A 21637-nucleotide genomic window follows, 5' to 3' on the forward strand; every position below is an offset into this window, starting at 1 on the left:
ACCTTCTCTTTTGTCGAGAGACCTTTTCCTTACGCCGCCATTCCCTTGATGACCCGGAAGTCCCCCCCGTCCCCTATTTTTACAGCCTGGGTCCTGTCTGTGAGGAAGTTGAAGATCCAACTGCAGATCTGAGTGCTAAGGCCCAGGTTCCAGAGCTTAGGAATCAGCTTATTTGGAATGATGGTATTAAAGGCAGAGCTGTAGACTCTTATCTCAGAAGGGATGTATTGTCATTGGTGAGAATCCAGAGGAGGTTCATAAGGATGATTCCGGAAATGAAGGGGTTAACATATGAGGTGTGTTTGGTAGCTTTGTGCCTGTACTCACTGGAATTTAGAAGAATGCATGGAGATCTACCAAATTTTAAAAGGTCTAGATCAGGTGGATGTGGAGAAGATGTTTCTTCTGGTGAGGGTATCCAGAACTAGAGGGCACAGCCTCAAAATTGAGGGGCTATCTTTCAGAACAGAGGCAAGGAGGATTTATTTTAGGCAAGGAGGATTTTTTTTAGCCAAAGAGTGGTTAATCTGGTGAGAGCTCTGCCACAGACTGCCGTGGAGGCCAAGTCCATTTGTATATTCAAAGCAGAAGTTGATGGATTCCTGATTGGTCAGGGCATCAAGGGATATGGGGAGAGGGCTGGTGTAAGATACACGGTTACACGTGGGATCTGGGATCAGTCATGGTGAAATATCTGAGTGGACTCAATGAGCTGAATGGCCTAATTCTTTCGTGTCTTATGGTCCATATTCAATCTACAATCTATTTTTAGATCTGAAGGTTGGTTGCTGTTGAAATTACTATTTGCTATATAGCTTTAATGCGAGAATATGCCCTACAATAGAATCAATGAAAGACTGAACCCAAAAACGATGGACAACAACCAATGTGCAAAAAAAAAGACAAACTGTGCAAATAAAAAAGAAATCTTAAAAAAAATATATCAAGAACGAGATGAAGAGTCCATGAAAGTGAGTATGGTCGACCCTCACTAATCCGACTACCTGTAAACCGGTTCCTAGATAATCCGGCACTGATTATGCTTAATGTGATCCTTCCGTAATTCAGCATTTTCATTAATCCGGCACTCCTCAGGTCCCAATGATGCCGGGTTAGTGAAGGTTGACCTGTACATAGTTTGGGGGAATTGTTCGGTAGTGGGGTGAGTGAAGTTGTCCCCCCTCATTCTACACTTAGAGGAAGTGGTTGAGAAGGTACATTTTGACAGCTATATGGATAGGAAAGGCTTAGAGAGATGTTGGTCCAAATGTAGGTAAATGGGTGTAGCTTACGGGTGAAAGGTGAAATGTTTAAGGAGAATTTAATCATTGATATAAATGACAAAGAACGATGAAATCAGCACCAATCCCTGCTGCATTCCACTCGCCACAGGCCTCCAGTCAGACAAGCAAGCATCTACTACCACTCTGGCTTCTCACACAAAGCCAATGTTGAATCCAATTTACTTTATCCTGAATGCCATGCAAGAGTTTTTAAAGGCCTTGCTTAAGTCCATGAAAAATAACATCCACTGCCTTTCATTCATCAACTTTCTTGGTAACCTCCTCGAAAAATTCTCGAAAAAGACATGGCCTGCCATGCACAAAGCCATGTTGACTATCCCTAATCTAGCATTGTCTATCGAAATACTTGTATGTCTGACGTCTTAAAATACCTAATAATTTACCCACTACTGATGTCACACTCACTGGCCAATAATTTCCCAGCTTATTTTTGAACAGCTGAACAACATTAGCTTTGCTCCAGTCGTCTGGCACCTCACCCATGGCCCAGGGCAGTTTGGTTGTCTCTGCTAGCTCCCTGCAATTTCTGCACTTGCCTCCCCAGGGTTTGAAGGGTCACCATCTTTCCTTTGTTCTACCACACTCCTCAGTGCCCTACCATTCACCGTATAAGACCCACTCTGGTTGGTCTTATCAAAGTGCAAAACCTCACATTTGTCTGCATTAAATTCCATCTGCCTTTTCCCAGCTGCTGCAAATCCCTCTGCAAGGTATGATAACCTTTCTGACTGTCCACTACACCCCCAATCATGGTGTCATCCACAAATTTGGTGATTCAATTAACTACACTATCATCCAGATTGTTGATATAGATGACAAACAACAATGGACCCAGCACTGATCCCTGTGGCACAATAGTCATAGGCCTCCAAGTAGGAGAGAAAAACCTCCACTACCATTCTCTGCCTACTCCCATAATGTCTAATCCAATTTACTGCTTCATCCTGAATGCCAAGTGACTGATCCTTTATGACCAGTCTCCCATGTGGGACCTTCTTAAGTGCCTTATTAAAGTCCATGTAGACAACACTCGTTGCCTTGACTTCATCCATTTTCCTGGTAACTTCCTCAAAAGTCACTATAAGATTGGTAAGAGGTGACCTACCACGCATTAAACCATGCTGACTGTCCTTAATCAGGCCATGTCTGTCCAAATACTTATAAATCCAGTCCCTCAGAATACTGTCTAATAACTTTCCTACAAGTGATGTCAGACTCATCGGCCTATAATTTTGTGGTTTATGTTTAGAGCCTTTTTTTAAAAAGTGGAACTACATTGGCTATCCTCCAATCCTCCGGTAACTCTCCATCACTAAGGATGATTTGAATATCTCTGTGAGGGCCCTGGCAATTTCTGCACTTGCCTCCCATGGGGTCCAAAGGAACACCTTGTCAGGCCCTGGGGATTTATCCACCTTGATTTGCCTCAAGGTAGCAAACACCTCCTTCTCTGTAATGTGTACAGGGACCACAAAGTTGATGCTGCTTTGCCTCACTTCTTTCGACTCTGTGTCCATCTCCTGAGTTAATACAGATGCAAAAATTTCATTTGAGATCTCCCCCATCTGTTCTGGCTCCACTCATGCATTGCCATTCTGGTCTTCCAGAAGACCAGTTTTGTCCCTTGCAATCCTTTTGCTCTTAACATAACTGTAGAATGCCTTTGGATTTCTCCTTCACCTTGTCTGCTGGAACAACTTCATACCTTTTTTTGGCCTTCCTGGTTTCTTTCTTCTGTGTTCTCTTGCATTTCCTGTACTCCATAATCACCTCATTTGTCCTGCTTGTCTATACCTGCTATGCACCTCCTTTTCTCTCTTAACCAGGCCCTCAATATCTGTTTGAAACCAAGATTCTCTACACTTGTTATCTTTACCTTTTATTCTGAGAGGTACATACAAACTTCGTGCTCTCAAAATTTTGTTTTCGAAAACCTCTCACCAAGTAAACCTTTGCCAGAAAACTGCCTGTCACAATCCGTGCTTTTCTGACACCATCAAAATTGGCCTTTCTCCAACTTAAAAGATCAAACCATGGACCTGACCTATCCTTTGCATATTTACTTTGAAACTTATAGTATTGTGGTCACTGGATGCAATGTTCCTCTACACAAACTTCTGACACCTGCCCTGTGTCAATCCTAAATAGCAGATCCAGTGTCACATGCTCTCTCATTCAGATTTCTACGTTCTGGAGGACACTTCTCTGAACACATTTGACAAACTCTATCCCACCTAGACCTTTTACAGTATGGGTATCCCAGTTAATATGTGGAAAGTTAAATTTACCTACTATAACAACCTTATATTTTTTGCAACAGTCTGCGATCTCTTTACAAATTTGTTTGTAGGACATGTGTGGTCAGATGTTGGGCCGGCAGACCAGCAATGAAGAGGGTTGCTGGCCCTACAGGTCAGTACATCGTCAGCAGATCAGAGCTTCGTGCAAGCAGAAGGTACGCGAGTGGGCAAAACTGCAGATCAGTGTCCTGGTCCAGGGTCTTCATGTGTTGACATTAGTGAGTCCTGGAGTTGATACCAAATATGGAAGCCTGGTGATCAGTCGGAAGCTGAGGCCTGATGTCCGAAACCTGGGTCTGTGAGTCCATTGGGGAAGTCGAAGGCCTGATGTCTGCAAGTCTGCTGGAGCCTGTCTGTGCACTGTATGGGTGGGAGGGAGGAAGGGGCTTGTTTTGCTGCTGTTTTTGTTGCCTGTGTTCTGTGAACATGCTGGGCATGTTATTTTGGTCATCCTGATGAAAGCTTTCAGCAGAGTCGGCTCTTTAGCCCTCTGTAAGTGCTGTCTGACCCGCTGAGTTCCTCCGGAAGTTCAAGTTTTTTGTTGCTCTGAATTTCCAGCATCTGCAGAATCTCTTGTGCTTAAGATGTCTAGGTGTTTAATGCAAACAACGTATTTACTCTGTTTTAATGTACATGTTATAATTCTGAATCTGTTGTTTTGCCTCAGTTCTATAGACCCTGTCTGTCTCCCGAATAAATACAGATGCAAAAGCTCTTTCAGCTCCATGCATAGATGACACTGCTGATCTTTTGTATTATTCTGTCCATTGCTATCCTTTTCCCCTGGAGAAGCCCTTGGGTTTCTCCTTCAATATGTCTGCCAGAGTACCTTCATGCCTTATTTTCTCGCCCTTCTGATTTCTCTCTTAAATGTTCTCTTGTATTTCTTAAACTCAAGTACCTCATTTGCCCACCCACTCCCCGCTGCCTATAGCTGCTATGTACCTCCTCCTTCTCTCAATATCTCTCGAAAACCAAGTTCCTTATACCAGTTGCCTTTCCTTTTATTCTAACAGGAACATACTCTGTACTCTCTGCACTCTCAAAATGTCATTTTTGAAGGCTTCCCACTTAACGAGTAACCTTTGCCAGAAACAATCTGTCCCAATCCACATCTGCCATATCCTTTCTGATACCATCAGAATTGACTTATCTCTAATTTAGAACCTCAACCAGAGGACCAGTCCTATCCTCTTCCATAATTATCTTGAAACTAATGGAATTATAATCACAGGGTTCAAAGTGTTCCCCTACACAAATTTTTGTCACTGTCCTGTCTTGTTTCCCAGTAGGAGATGCAGTATTGCACTATCTGTAGTTGTAGCCTCTTTCAATTGATTAAGGAAACTTTCCTGAACACTTTTGACAAATTCTATCCCATCCAGTCCTTTTACAGTAATGGAGTTGTCTGACAGTGTGCGGAAAGTGAAAGTCACCTTCCATCATAACTGTATTTTTCTTGCAGCAGTCTCCGATCCGCAGTTGGGTTGTCTGTAATAGAGCCCCATTAATCTGATCATACCTTTATTTCTGAGTTCTACCTATAAAGCTTCTTGACACAAGTTCCCCAGTCTGTCCTGGTTGAGCACTGCTGTGATATTTTCCCTGACTAGTAATGCCACCCCTTCCCCTTTAATTCCTCACACACCATCACTTCTGAAACCACGGAACCTCAGAAACTAAGCTGCCAGTCCTGTCCCATTCTAGAACAAAATCTTACTCGGGTTTGCAATATCATAACTCCACATGCTAATCCATGTCCTAAGCTCATCTGCCTTTCCTGCAAAATTCCCTGCATGTAAATAGTTGCAACTCAGAATGTGTCCTACTGAGCTATACCTTTCAGTTTGTAGTCGGCTGAACATCAGCTTTCCTCCCAATCACTCTGCTCGTTGCCCTGGCACTCTGGTTCCCATTATCCACAACTCCAGTTATGCAGCACTAGCAAACCTTCCTGCAAGGATATTAATTCAGTTCAGATGCAAACCTTTGTGAGAGTCCAGTGATCTAAAAATCTGAAACCCTCCCTCCTGCACCATCTCGCTAGCCACGGGTTAAACTGTATGTGGCCTCTCCAGCATGAGCCAAGTGTAGCAGTCCTGAGATCACAACGCTGGAGGGCTTGTCCTTTAACTTAGCACCTAACTTCCTGAACTCATTTTGCAGGACCTGGCCACCCTTCCTGCCTATGTCATTGGTATCATGTGGACCATATTGTGATTTCTGGTTTCTCACACTACACCTTAAGAATGCTATGGACTCGATCGCAGATGTCCCTAACCGTTGCACCTGGGAGGTGACATACAATCCAGGAATCTCATACTTGCCCTCAGAAACTCCATTCCCATAAGCAGTGATTTCCTTATCACTACATCTCACTTCTTTTCCTTCCTTCCAGGTCACAGAGCTAGACTCAGTGCCAGAGATCTGACAACTGTGGCTGTCGTCTAGTAGGTTATCTCCCCACCTCTCCAATAGTATCCAAAACAAATTTCTTTTTATTGAGGGGTACAACCATGCATTGTCTGTCTTTCCCCTTTTCCTCTCTTTTTCTGCACCATAGGTGTACCTCCCTCCCTGTATTGCCTGTCAATCAACACCTCAGCCTGCCCCCCCACCAAATGATCTGGAATTTATCCAGCTTCAGCTTCAGTTCCCTAACATGGTCTGTAAGAAGCGTGGTGTGCACTTTTTTGCAGTGTAGAGTTCTCCCTGTCTTCATACATCCCACATGATAGGCATTCCACTATCCTGTCTGGCATTTCCACAGCTCGAACTGTCCAAGAAAGGAACTTACCAGAAGCTTACCTTAGCCTCCGCCTCCTCTTGCCGAAGCCTCTTGAGCTAAAGCCCCACCTCCCACTCTAACTCTGGCCCACTCACACGATGCATGTTCCTCTGAAACCTAACTTCTTTTTATTGGACTCGCCAAATGCTATAACCCAAATGATCTCAAGCCTGGCGAAATTCCCAACAGCCCCAGCTTGCTTTTCAAATCTTGTGCTTTAATGTGCTTAACATTTTTAAACTTTTAGAATCATTGTTGGATGAGATTACAGTTACCTTTACAGATCCATTATAGTTTGATCTGATCTGTAGGAGTAAATCCCAGAGTAAAATATGTCCGATCTGTTCCCAGGTGACCAGCTGAAGGTCTGCTCACAGCTCTACACTTGCTGTACGTCTGACATGGAGGACAAACTCAACCTGCAAAGCCAACAAGAGTTTAGCAAAACAGTTTTGGAGACCTGCAATACCCTGCACTCAACCTTCGCCTCTAGATATAAGAAATTTGATGGTAAGTGTAGGGAGGAATACCATGTAATTGAAATACCTGGTTATGACTGGATTCTGTGCTGAGAATTGTTTGTAAGTGGGGAATGTGTGTGTGGGAGAGGATCTCACTCGTGGAGAGCGGGCAGGTGCACAACGAGTGGCCGCCAATCAGCCTCACTGGTGATGTTTTCCCAGCTTGGACTCCTGTCTACTGTCATGGTTTGGGGTGGTGGGAGCGATGGTGTGGGGAGGGACAAGGGCCGACAAGGCACATTTCAAGACTCTCATTCCCACTTGGCAGAGATGGCTGCAATCCTGCAGTTTTCAGTAAATCCATCTCATTCCTCCTGCTCGTCTATCAACAATTGTGTGGATGGTGGATGGGGGGGGGGGGGGTGGTGGTTGCAAGGTTCCTAAGGCTTATGTTCTTTGTTCTACAGAGGTGTACAAATTGTTAAGAGGAGTAGAAAGTATGGAGAGCCAGAGACTTTTTCCCAGAACAGAAATGGCTAATATGAGGGGACGTAATTTTCAGATGATTGAAGGAAAGTATAGGGGAGAGGGGAACGTCAGAGATGTTTTTTACACGGAGGGTGGTGGATGTGTGGAACACTGCAAGGGGTGGTGCTAGTTGTAGATATATTAGAGACATTTAAGTGACTCTTAGATAGACACATGGATGATAGAAAAAATGGAGGTTTATGTGGAAGGGAAGAGTTAATTGAATTTAGAGTTAAAAGGTTGGTACAGTATCGTGGGCCAAAGGGCCTGTACTGTGCAGTAATGTTCTATGTTCTAAGGCAGGGAATGAAGACTCATGGATATTTGACATTTCAGAAGATTAGGTAAAAAAACAAAAGAAGATGGGATAGTTGGTGAATAAAGTATGATATCACTGTGGTGCTGAGGAATGATGTGGGCTGCTCAGTAGCTCAAGGTATAGAATCAGTTGTATGGAGGTGAAAAACAGTAATAACACAAAATTATTATGTCTGACAATGACAGGAAACCCGGTGGACATTGTATATCAGGGCTAAAGTAATAATTACATTGAAAGATCAAAAAATAATGAGAGCTTATAAAAAGTGCATTGCAGCATTCATTCGATTGGGTCTATTAAATTGATAAGAGCAACCTTGAGGAAGACCATGGATTGTACTAGGGAGATTTCTTAGAGCAATACGTTGAAGAACTCACTGGGAGTGGACTGTTTAGGATCTAGGATTGTATAGTGCAACATGATTGATTAATAATTGCATATGCAACCCTCTCACTGGGCTCGTATACAAACTTGGCTTGTTAGCTAACTCTGCAAACAGCCACGTGACTTGGCAGTGACAGGGCCACCTTTCGGAAGCAAATATTTTTAGGGTTGGTATGATTTGGATTCCAACAAACAGGAAAGTTGGAATGTTCCAATTAAGGAATGTTGATTGTAGCGAATGCTTTGTGTAAGTACTGCCCATACACAATTAACAGTCACCTAGATATGACATATACACCAGTATAAAATTACAAAGAAAGTATATTTACCAATTTTCAACTTTATCAGACAATTAATAGGAAAGGAAAGAAAATAATAAAAGGGCAAATGAGAATTAAACCAGTCTAAATGTGCACATACACGTTGGAGCTAGTGTCTGTAGTAGATGGATGTATCGTTTTACTCAAAGCACTGAATTCCCATTGCCAGCTACAGGTAGAACTAGCCTCGGAATCTTTTGTCTTGCAAAGCACTCCTTACATAGCGGCTCCCTGGTGCTCTTGTCTCCATACCGTCTGCCAAAAGACCCATCAGATTACTGTCCTTCAGAAATCTCATCCTGCCCAGCTCTCTAGAACCTTCTCTCGCATCCCACTGGGCAGAAAGTTACAACACGTACTCAGACAGTCCTGATTGGCTGACACAAGATGGCTCCTCATCTTTAGCTGAAGCGAAAACACTCTTACTAGCAGGTAATACTGCTTTTAGGTTTCAGTAGGTACATTTAATGTTAGAGATCTTGAAATTCTTTTTCTTCGCAAGCATCCACGAAAACAGAGGAGTGCCCCAAAGAATGAATGACAGTTAAACGTTAGAACCCCAAAGTCCCCCCAACTCCCCCCTCCCACATACAAGCTGCAGCAAGGCAATGACCCCCCCCACCAGCAAAAAAGCATCAGTACTCCGCCACCAAGCACTCACGCGTGCAGCAAAGACAGAGACTTGCAGTTACCAAAGACTACTCGTTCACCCGGTATTCGGCATACCACAGGCGCTCTCTCTCCCTAATAAGGGGGAAAGAAGTGTCCCCGTTTCACAGCGAGCAGGGAGACATAACAAACAACTCACTGATTTATGGTGTTAAAATTCTGTTGCGTCACTTTTTCCGAGCTCTGTACCTCTAAGCACACATCCAACAGCAAGCGCGCTGCTTCCGATCTTCCTTGTTCTCCCGCGAAGCATCAGTCCTCAGTGGCGGCACCAGCCTTGAATTAGCCAGTCTCCAGAGCCATGAAAATCCGGCACCCTGAAGGCGAACTGGTCTTCCAAGCCACATCCTTGGCATATCGAAAAGTGGCCGGTTGTGAGGCCCCAAGAGCGGGTCCCATTTCTGCAAAGAACTGAAGTCAAGGTGTAACTCCAGGATAGGGTCTTCAAAAGAACCCTGAAAGGGAAAAAAAGAGATATCAAAGATAGAAATAAAGCTGTTTCCGAAGATGCAAACAAAGGAGTCGCCGTTTAACGCCATCAACATTAAGCTCTGCCTCCTCTCTTTTACAGAAAACTGCTGCAATAAAAATACCTCACAGCATAGCAGTTGAAATCTTACCCAGGGCATTGCACATCGTAAAGGATCCGTGCTTTTTGTGGAATGCCGACAATAACAATTGATAGTATTCATTTGGATATGATGGTTTATTAGAAATGGCCTGCATCGATTTGGAGTTGTTTGGAGTAGTTGAATCTTTGTGTGGAGTTAAGAAGCTGCAAGTGTAAAAAGACCTTTATTGGAATCATATATGGCCTCCAAATAGTAGCCAAGATGTGGGGTTGAGATTGCAAAGGGAGCTGGAAAAGGCATGTAATAAGGGTAATGTCACAATCGTAATGGGGGACTTCAATATGCGAGGGGATTGGGAAAATCAGGTTGGTGTCGGATTGCAAGAGAAGGAATTTGTTGAATGCCTACGAGATGGCTTTTTAGAGTAGCTTGTGCTTGAGCCTACCAGGTGAAAGGTTATCTTAGATTGGGTGTTATATAATAACCAAGACTTTTTTAGTTTAACGTAAAAGAACCCTTAGGAGGCAGCGATCATAATATGATTGAATTCATACTGCAATCTGAGAGGGAGAAGCATAAATCATGTGTATCAGTATTTCAATGGAATACAGGGAACTACAGAGGCATGAGATAGTGTCTTGCCCAAGTGGATTGGAGGAGGACTGGCGGGGATGACAGTAGAACAGAAGTGGCTGAAGTTTCAGGGAATAGTCCACAAGCCACAGGATAGATATGTTCCACAAAAGAAGTTGTTCTCAAATGGCAGGGGTAGGCAACCATCGCTGACAAGGGAAGTTAAGGACTGCATAAAAGCCAAGGAAGTGGCATTGTATGTGGCCTGTCAGCAGCAGCAACAGAGCTTTACCAAGAGGGATTTCTCACAGGTCAGTGGTGGTTATTTAAAAAGGGAGCTTCGAGAGTATTTGTCCATTGTACGAGGCCTATCAGCAGAATCAACAGAGCTTTACTAAGAGGGATTTCTCGCAGGTTGGCAGCAGTTATTTAAAAACCGGATGGACTACTTCGCAGAGTCCTGAGAGAGGTTGCTGAAAAGATAACTGATGCATTGGTCATGATCCTTCAAGAATCACTTGATTTTGGCATGGTCCCGGAGGGTGGAAAAATTGCAAATGTCACTCCATCTTTAAGAAGGGAAGAAGACAAAAGAGAGGAAATTATGTGAATTTCAATAAGGCATTTGATAAGATCCCCAATATGAGGCTCATTCAGGAAGTAATGAGGCATGGGATCCAAGGAGGCCTTGCTTTGTGAATCCAGAATTGGCTTGCCCACAGAAGGCAAAGAGTGGTTGTAGATGGTTCGTGTTCTGCATGGAGGAAGGTGACCATTGGTTTAATGCAGGGATCTGTTCTGGGACCCCATCTCTGTGTGATTTTTATAAATGACCTGGATGAGGAAGTAGAAGGGTGGATTAGTAAATTTTGCTGATGACACAAAAGTTGGGGATGTTGTGGACAATATAGAGGGTTGTCAGAGGTTACAGTGCGACATTGATAAGATGAAGAACTGGGCTGAGAAGTTGCAAGGTGTGCAACCCAAATAAGTGTGAAGTGGTTCATATTGGTAGGTCAAATTTGAAGATAGAATGTAATATTAACGGTAAGACTCTTGGCAGTGTGGAGGATCAGTGAGATCATGGGGTCATTGTCCATAGGGCATTCAAAGCTGCTGCGCAAGTTGACAGTGTTGTTAAGAAGGTGTACGGTGTGATGGCCTTCATCAACTGCGGGATTGAGTTCAAGAGCCGAGAGGTAATGTTACAGCTATATAGGACTCTGGTCAGACCCCACTTGGAGTACTGTGCTCAGTTCTGGTCACCTGGCTACACGAAGGATGTGGATACTACAGAGAGAGTGCAGAGGAGATTTACAAGGATGTTGCTTGGATTAGAGAGCATGCCTTATGAGAATAGGTTGAGTGAACTTGTCTTTTTCTCCTTGGAGTGACAGAGAATGAGAGGTGACCTGATAGAGGTGTATGAGATGATGAGAGGCATTGATGGTGTGGAGAGCCAGAGGCTTTTTCCTAGGGTTGAAGTGGCTAACACAAGAGGGCTTAGTTTTAATGTACTTGGAAGTAGGTACGAGGGTTAGGTAAGTCAGAGGTAAGTTTTTCACACACAGCGCTGGGTGTGTGGAATGCATTGTCAGTGACTGTGATAGAGGTGGATACAATAGGGTCTTTTAAGAGACTCCTAGATAGGTCCATGGAGCTTAAGAAAATAGAGGGCTATGCAGTAGGGAAATTCTAGGCAGTTTTTAAGAGTGGGTTACGTGGTCAGCACAACATTGAAGGGCTTGTAATGTATTGTAGATTTCTATGTTCTATAGGCCAGTTAGCATAACCTTAGTGGTTGGGAAAGTATTAGAGTCCATTATTAAGGACAAGGTTTTGAGGTACTTGGAGACTAATGATAAAATAAGTCACAGCATGATTTCTTTAAAGGTAAATCTTGCCTGACAAATCTGTTAGAATTCTTCGAGGAAGTAGCAAGCAGGGTGGACAAAGGAGGGGCAGTAGATGTCATTTACTTAGATTTTCAGAAGGCAGTTGATAAAGTGCCCTGCATGATGCTGCTTTACAAGATAAAACACTATGGTGTTACAGGAAAGATAATGGCATGGATAGAGGAATGGCTGACAGGCAGGAGAAACCAAGTGGGAATAAAGGGGGCCTTTTCTGGTTGGCTGCCAATGAGTAGTGGTGTTCCTCAGGGGTCAGTATTGGGACCGCTACTTTTCACATTATTTGTCAATGATTTAGATAATGAACTTGATGGCTGTGTGGCAACATTTGCGAAGATAGGTGGAGGGGTAAGTAGTGCTGAGGAAGCAATGCGATTGCAGTGGGAATTAGACGAATTGGAAGAATGGGCAAAAAAGTGGCAAATGGAGTACAGTGTTGGGAAATGTATGATAATGCATTTTGGTAAAAGGAGCAATAGTGTGGACTATTATCTAAATGGGGAGAAGGTTCAAACATCAGAGGTGCAAACGGACTTAGAAGTCCTCGTGCAAGACTCCCAGAAGGTTAATTCACAGGTTGAGTCTGTGGTAAGGAAGGGAAATGCAATGTTAGAGTTTATTTCAAGGGGAATAGAATATAAAAACAAGGAGATAATGCTGAAGATTTTGTAAGACACTAGGCAGGCCACACTTGGAGTTTTGTCAACAATTTTGGGCCCCTTATCTCAGGAAGGATGTGTTGTCATTGGAGAAAGTCCAGAGGAGGTTCATGACGGTAATTCTGAGAATGAAGGGCTTAACATATGAGGAGTGTTTGGGAGCTTTGGGCCTGAACTCACTGGAATTTAGAAAACTGCATGGAGATCTCATTGAAACCTACCAAATTTTGAAAGGTCTAGATCAGGTGAATGTGGAAAGATACTTGCTTTGGTCTGGATATCCAGAACTAGGGGGCACAGCCTCAAAATTGAGGGGCAACCTTTTAGAACAGAAGTAAGGAGAAATATTTTTAGCTGAAGGGTGGTGAATATGTGGAATGCTCTGCCACAGATTGTGGTGGAGGCCAAGTCTATGGGTACATTAGAAACCATAGAAACTACAGCACAGAAACAGGCCTTTTGGCCCTTCTTGGCTGTGCCGAACCATTTTCTGCCTAGTCCCACTGACCTGCACACGGACCATATCCCTCCATACACCTCCCATCCATGTATCTGTCCAATTTATTCTTAAATGTTAAAAAAGAACCCGCATTTACCACCTCGTTTGGCAGCTCATTCCATACTCCCACCACTCTCTGTGTGAAGAAGCCCCCGATAATGTTCCCTTTAAACTTTTCCCCCCTCACCCTAAACCCATGTCCTCTGGTTTTTTTTTCTCCCCTTGCCTCAGTGGAAAAAGCCTGCTTGCATTCACTCTATCTATACCCATCATAATTTTATATACCTCTATCAAATCTCCCCTCATTGTTCTACGCTCTAGGGAATAAAGTCCCAACCTATTCAACCTTTCTCTGTAACTGAGTTTCTCAAGTCCCGGCAACATCCTTGTAAACCTTCTCTGCACTCTTTCAACCTTATTTATATCCTTCCTGTAATTTGGTGACCAAAACTGAACACAATACTCCAGATTCGGCCTCACCAATGCCTTATACAACCTCATCATAACATTCCAGCTCTTATACTCAATACTTTGATTAATAAAGGCCAATGTACCAAAAGCTCTCTTTATGACCCTATCTACCTGTGACGCCACTTTTAGGGAATTTTGTATCTGTATTCCCAGATCCCTCTGTTCCACGGCACTCATCAGTGCCTTACCATTAACCCTGTATGTTCTACGTTGGTTTGTCCTTCCAACGTGCAATACCTCACACTTGTCAGTATTAAACTCCATCTGCCATTTTTTAGCCCATTTTTCCAGCTGGTCCAAGTCCCTCTGCAGGCTCTGAAAACATTCCTCACTGTCTGCTACACCTCCAATCTTTGTATCATCAGCAAACTTGCTGATCCAATTTACCACATTATCATCCAGATCATTGATATAGATGACAAATAACAATGGACCCAGCACTGATCCCTGTGGCACACCACTAGTCACAGGCCTCCACTCAGAGAAGCAATTCTCTACCACCACTCTCTGGCTTCTTCCATCGAGCCAATGTCTAATCCAATTTACCACCTCTCCATGTATACCTAGCGACTGAATTTTCCTAACTAACCTCCCATGCGGGACCTTGTCAAAGGCATTACTGAAGTCCATGTAGACAATATCTACTGCCTTCCCTTCATCCACTTTCCCGGTAACCTCCTCGAAAAACTCCAATAGATTGGTCAAACACGACCTACCACGCACAAAGCCATGTTGACTCTCCCTAATAAGTCCCAGTCTATCCAAATGCTTGTAGATTCAGTCTCTTAGTACTCCCTCCAACAACTTACCCACCACCAACGTTAAACTCACTGGCCTAAAATTTCCCGGATTACTTTTCGATCCTTTTTTAAACAATGGAACAACATGAGCCACTCTCCAATCCTCCGGCACCTCACATGTAGACAGCGACATTTTAACTATTTCAGCCAGGGCCCCTGCAATTTCAACACTAGTCTCCTTCAAGGTCCGAGGGAACACCCTGTCAGGTCCCGGGGATTTATCCACTTTAATTTTCCTCAAGACAGCAAGGACCTCCTTTTCGATCTGTACAGTTTCCATGATATCACTACTTGTTTCCCTTAATTCCATAGACTTCATGCCAGTTTCCTTAGTAAACACAGATGCAAAAAACCTATTTAAGATCTCCCCCATTTCCTTTGGTTCCGCACATAGCCGACCACTCTGATCTTCAAGAGGACCAATTTTATCCCTTACAATCCTTATGCTCTTAATATACCTGTAAAAGCTCTTTGGATTATCCTTCACTTTGACTGCCAAGGCAACCTGATGTCTTCTTTTAGCCCTCCTGATTTCTTTCTTAAGTATTTTCTTGCACTTCTTATACTCCTCAAGCACCTTATTTACTCCCTGCTTCCTATACACGTCATACAACTTCCTCTTCTTCTTTATCAGAGTTGCAATATCCCTTGAGAACCAAGATTCCTTATTCCTATTCACCTTGCCTTTAATCCTGACAGGAACATACAAATTTTGCACTCTCAAAATTTCTGCTTTGAAGGCTTCCCACCTACTGATCACATCCATGCCAGAGAACAACCTTTCCCAATCCACGCTTTTTAGATCCTTTCTCATTTCTTCAAATTTGGCCTTCTTCCAGTTAAGAACCTCAACCCTAGGACCAGATCTATCCTTGTTCATGATCAAGTTGAAACTAATGGTGTTATGATCACTGGAACCAAAGTGCTCCCCTACACAGACTTCTGTCACTTGTCCTAACTCGTTTCCTAACAGGAGATCCAATATTGCATCCCCTCTAGTTGGTCCCTCTATATATTGATTTAGAAAACTTTCCTGAACACATTTTACAAACTCTAAACCATCTAGACCCCTAACAGTATGGGAGACGCAATCAATATATGGAAAATTAAAATCCCCTACCACCACAACTTTGTTTCCTGCAGTTGCCTGCTATCTCTCTGCAGATTTGCACTTCCAAGTCTCGTTGACTATTGGGTGGTCTGTAATACAATCCCACTAATGTGGCCATACCTTTCCTGTTTCTCAGCTCCACCCACAAGGACTCAGTAGACAAGCCCTCTAATCTGTCCTGCCTGAGCACTGCTGTAATATTTTCCCTAACAAGCAATGCCACTACCCCACCTTTCATTCCTCTGCCTCGATCACATCTGAAACATCGGAACCCTGGAATATTAAGCTGCCAGTTCTGCCACTCCTGTAGCCAAGTTTCACTAATTGCTACAACGTCATAATTCCACGTGTCAATCCACGCCCTCAACTCATCCGCCTTCCCCGCAATACTCCTAGCATTGAAATATGTACACCTCAGAAGATTTTTACCACCACTCAAAACCTTTCTATTAGCGGATTTGCTTGAACTTTTAATATCATTTATTTTCACCCCAGCCACACTGTCAGCTCTGGTACATTCAAAGTGGAAGTTGATAGATTCCTGATTGGTCAGGGCATCAAGGGATATGGTGAGAGGGCAGGTGTATGGGGTTGAATGGGATCCGGGATCAGCCATGATGAAATGGCGGTGTGGACTTGATGGGCTGAATGGCCTGTGTCTTATGGTTCAAGAATAGCTTTTTATTGAGGTGATCAGAGAATGGGTGACGGAAATGCAGCGACATTGTTTCAAGTGGCACTCAGCAAGGGATATTATGGAGATTGAAGTGGCATGAATGGAAAGTTGCCCAAGTAGCAGAGTTAGAGTAAAAGGTTGTTTTTGCACTGTGAAAATATTCCTAATGGAGTTCCTCAGGAGATGGCAAGACTTCTTGCAAAAGTCCTAGAGTTGTATAAAGAGATGCACACAATATTCCAAGTGTAGCCTATCAATGTACAACTGTCTGATGTGGATTTGGGAGTTGAAGCCAGAGAATTTCCAAATGCCTTTTAAATGTTGCAATTGTACTTGCCTAAACCACTTCCTCTGGCAGATCATTCCAGTTACTCAGTACCCTCTGTGTAAAGAAGTTATCTCTCGGGGCTCTTTTAAATCTCTCCCCTCTGACCTTCTATCTGCACTCTCTAGTTTTGGACTTCACAACCTTGGGGAAAAGACTATGACTTTCCACCTTATCCATACCTCTCACAATTTTACAAACTGACCACCCCTCATTCTGCTGTGCTCCTAAGAATAAGGATCCAGAATGGCCAACGTCTCCTTACAACTTAGGCAGTCTAGTCCAGGCAACATCCTTGTAAATCTCCTCTGCATCCTCTTCAGCACGACAGTGTCCTTTGTATAGTAGAGTGACCAAACTGTTGGTGCGGTTTCTTCAACAACTTGCATAATTGCAACATGATGTCCCTAATCGAAACTCGACTGATGAAGACCAGCATGTTAAACACAACCTTCACCACCTTGTCTACATATATGGTCTCTTTCAGTGAACTGTGCATTTGTACACCCAGATCCCTCTGTTCTACTACACCTGTTGGTGGTCTTTCATTCACTGTATATCCTGTATTTCCTGGTTTGACTGTCAAAAATACATCACCTCACACTTACCTAAGTTGTAATCCATTTTCCATTTCTCAGGCCATCATCTTGTAGTCTCCTTCACTATCAACAAGACCCCCCCCATAGTTTAATATCATCAGCAAACTTGTTAATTGTGCCATTCTATGTTCTGTATGTTCTATGTACATTCATATCCGAATTATTGACACAAATTAAAGATGTCCCAACACCGATCCCTTGGACACCCCACTAGACACAGGCCTTGAGCTGGAGAATCAGCTTTCACCCATCACCCTCAGCTCCCTTAATTGTATTTCTGGGAGAGATCTGTGTAGTTTTTGTATACACAGTTTATTGAAAGTGGCACGGTAGGTTGAGAATGTGGTTTAAAAAATAGCTGGTTCTAAGACCATAAGACTGTTAGATAAAGGAACAGAATTAGGCCATTTGGCCCATCGCACCTGCTCTGCCATTTCATCATGGATGATCCAATTTTCCTCTCAGCCCCAATCTCCTGTCTTTTCCTGTATCCCTTCATGCCCTGACCAGTCAAGAATCTATGAACCTCTTCCTTAAATATACATAAAGACTTGGCCTCCACAGCTGCATGTGGCAAAGAATTCCATAGATTCACCACTCTCTGGCTAAAGAAATTCTGCTCATCTCCATTCTAAGAGAATGCCCCTCTATTCTGAGGCTGTGTCCTCTGGTCTTAGACTCTCCCACTGTAGGAAACATCCTCTCCACATCCACTCTATCAAGGCCTTTCACCGTTAATAAATAAGAAATTCTGCAGTTGCTGGAAATCCGAACAACACACATAAAATGCTGGAGGAACTAAGCAGGTCAGGGCATCTACGGAAACAAGCACAGCTGATGTTTCGGGCCGAAACCCTTCAGCAGCACCAGTCACAATTCGGTGGGTTTCAATGAGGTCACCCCTCATTCTTCTGAATTCCAGTGAATATAGGCCCAGAACCACTGAACTTTCTTCATATGGCAAGCCATTCAAACCTGGAATAATTTTCGTGAACCTCCTTTGAACCCTCTCCAGTTTCAGCACATCCTTTATAAGATAAGGGTCCAAAACCTGCTCTCAATATCTGAGGCTTCACCAGTGCTTTATGAAGTTTCAACATTACATCCTTGTTTTAATATTCTAGTCCTCTTGACAATAAATGCTAACATGGCGCTTGCCTTCCTACTGTTGGTTTTTAAAAGCTTCCCAATCGTCTAACTTCCCACTAATTTTGCTCTATTATCTGTCCTCTCTTTGGCTTTGACTTCTCTTGTTAGCCATGGTTGTGTCATCTTTCCTTTAGATTGCTTCTTCCTTTTTAGGATGGATATATCCTGTGCCTTCCGAATTGCTTCCAGAAATTCCAGCCTTTGCTGTTGTGCTGTCATTCCTGTCAGGTTTCTTTTCCAATCAAATCTGGCTAACTCCTCTCTCATGTCTCTGTAATTCGCTTTACTCCACTGTAATACTGAAAAACATCTGACATTAGCTATTGTTTCTCAAATTTCAGGGTGAATTCAATCATATCCTGATCACTGGCCCCTAAGTGTTCCTTTACATTAAGTTCTGTAATCAATTCTGGTTCATTGCACAACACCCAATCCAGAATAGCTGATCCTGTGGCGGACTCAATCACAAGCTGCTCTAAAAGGCCATCTCATAGACACTCTAGAAATTCCCTCTTCTGCAATCCTGCATCAGCCTGATTTTCCCAATCTACCTACATTTTGAAGTCCCCCATGAGACTATTGTAACATTGCCCTTTTGGCATGCATTTTCTATCTCCTGTTGTAATTTGTAGGCCACATCCTTTCTACTGTTTGGGGGTCTGTATACAACTCCCATCAGGGTCTTTTTACCCTTGCAGTTCTTTAGCTCAATCCACAATGATTCAACACCTTCCAACCCTATGTCAACTCTTTCTAATGATTTGATTTCATTTTTACCAACAGAGCAACGCTGCCATCCTGCTTATACTTTTGATGCAATGTGATTCCTGGACATTAAGTTCCCAGCTATAATCTTTCAGCCATGATTCACTGATGCCTATAACATCATAACTTCCAATCTGCAACTGTGCTGCTGGTTCATCTACCTTATTCCGTATACTGCGTGCATTCAGATACAAAAACTTCAAGTCCCATATTCACCCTTTTTGATTTTGTCTGCCTTTTATATTTAAATTCATCCTGTTGACTGCAATTTTGCCCTATGAACAGCCTCTCCTCACTACACCGCCTCTGTTTGTAAACCAGCGATTTTCGATTTCAGCCCTTCCTATGATATTTCTTGCATTTAAATATACTCAGCTCAGGACAGTAGTCGCACCATGCTCAACCTTTTGATCCTTTTGCCTGAAGTCTCAGCAACATCTGTCTTCACAACCTTTCCACTAACTGTTCTGGCACTTTGGTTCCCATCCCCTTGCATCTCAAATTTAAACCCCACCATGCAGCACTAACAATCTTTCCCAGTAGGATAATAGTCCCCCTCCACTTCAGGTGCAAACCGTCCCTTCTGTGCAGGTCCCACCTTCGCTGGAAGAGAGCCCAATGATCCAAAAATCTTATGCCCTCTTTCCTACACCAACTCCTTAGGCGTATATTAAACTGTATAATCTTCCCTGTTCTGGACTCACTAGAACATGGCATGGCTAACAATCCTGAGAACACAATCCTGGCGATCCTGTCCTTTAACTTAGCACCTAACTCCCTGAACCCCCATGCAGAATCTCATCACTCGTCCTAACCCCGTCATTGGTACCTACATGGACTGCAACTTCTAGCTGTTCACCCTGCTTAAGAATGCTGAAGACTTGATCTGAGATACCCTGGACCCTGGCACCCGGGAGGCAACATACCATCCAGGAATCTCGTTCTTGCCCACATAACCTCCTGTCCGTTCCCCTAACCAAAGAATCCCCTATCACCACTGCATGCCTCTTCTCTTCCCCTCCCCTTCTGAGTTACTGAGGCAGACTGTGCCAGAGATCCAACCACTATGACTTTCCTCTCTTAGGTCATCTCCCCTCTGCTCCCCACAACAGTATCCAAAGTGATATATCTGTTGCTGAGGGGGATTGTCACAGGATACCCTGTCTGGCTCCTTAACCCCTTTCCCCTTTCTGACTGTCACTCAAGTTTCCTGTGTCCTATACCTTGGGTGTAACTACCTGTCTATACAAGATCATAAGAGTAGGAGCAGAATTAGGCCATTTGGCCCACATAGTCTGCTCTGCCACGCTATCATGGCTGATCCTTTTTCCCCATCCTCAGCCCCACTCCCCAACCTTCTTTGATGCCATGTCCATTGAAGAACCTATCAAGTTCTGCCTTAAATACATTGAACGACCTTGCCTCCACAGCTGCATCTGATAACAAATTTCACAAATTCACTACCCTCTGGCTAAAGAAATTTCTCTGTTTTAAATGGACATCCCTCTATCCTGAGGCTTTGGCCTCTTGTCCTAGACTCCCCCACTATACGAAACATCCTTTCCACATCTACTCTGTTTAGACCTTTCAACATTCGAAAGGTTTCAATGAGATCCCCCCACATCGTCTAAATTCCAGCAAGGACAGGCCCAGAGCTATCAAATGTTCCTCATATGATAACCCTTTCACTTACAGGAACATCCTTGTGAGCCTCCACTGAACCCTCTCCAATGCCAGCACATATGTTCTTAGATGAGGAGCCCAAAACTATTCACAATGCTGATAGTGAGGCCTCACCAGTACCTTATAAAGCCTCAGCATCACATCCCTGCTCTTGTATCCTAGACCTTTGTAAATGAATGCTAACATTGATTTTGCCTTCCTCACCACTAACTCAACCTGCAAATTAACCTTTAGGGTGTTCTGCACAGGACTCCCAAATCCCTGTGCATTTCAGATTTTGGAATTTACTCCCCATTTAGAAAATAGTCAGCGTATTTATTTCTACCACTAAAGTGCATGACCATGCATTTTATAACATTGCATTCAATTTGCCACTTTCTTGCCCATTCTGCTAATCTGTCTGACCTTCTGCAGTCTACCTGTTTCCTCAATACTGCCTGCCCCTCCACCAATCTTTGTATCATCTGCAAACTTGGCAATAAAGCTATCTATTCCGTCATTTATATCCAGCATAAAAAGAAGCGGTTCCAACACCAACCTCAGCAGAACGCCTGCCAACCAGAAAAGGATCCTTTTATTCCTACTCACTGCCTCCTACCAATTAGCCAACGATCCGAGTTCTGACGAAGGGTTCCGACCTGAAACGTTGACTGATCATTTCCACGGATGCTGCCTGACCTGCTGAGTTCCTCCAGCTTGTTGTGAGTGTAGCCAATGATCTAACCATGTCACGAGGAATTCTGCAGATGCTGGAAATTCAAGCAACACA

General features: G+C 43.5%; 1 protein-coding gene across 2 annotated transcripts in view; it reads left to right on the plus strand.

Moving 5' to 3' along the window:
• Window positions 1–21637, plus strand: part of LOC134353191 (glypican-4-like) — a 201182-nt gene that overhangs the window by 38084 nt on the left and 141461 nt on the right. For both annotated transcript variants that reach the window (XM_063061210.1, XM_063061211.1), the window contains exon 2: window positions 6744–6902. In XM_063061210.1, coding sequence (XP_062917280.1) covers window positions 6744–6902 — 159 coding nt within the window. The remainder of the gene's footprint in view (window positions 1–6743; window positions 6903–21637) is intronic.

Source organism: Mobula hypostoma, chromosome 10 (assembly GCF_963921235.1).
Source record: "Mobula hypostoma chromosome 10, sMobHyp1.1, whole genome shotgun sequence".
Taxonomy (NCBI): Eukaryota; Metazoa; Chordata; class Chondrichthyes; order Myliobatiformes; family Myliobatidae; genus Mobula; species Mobula hypostoma.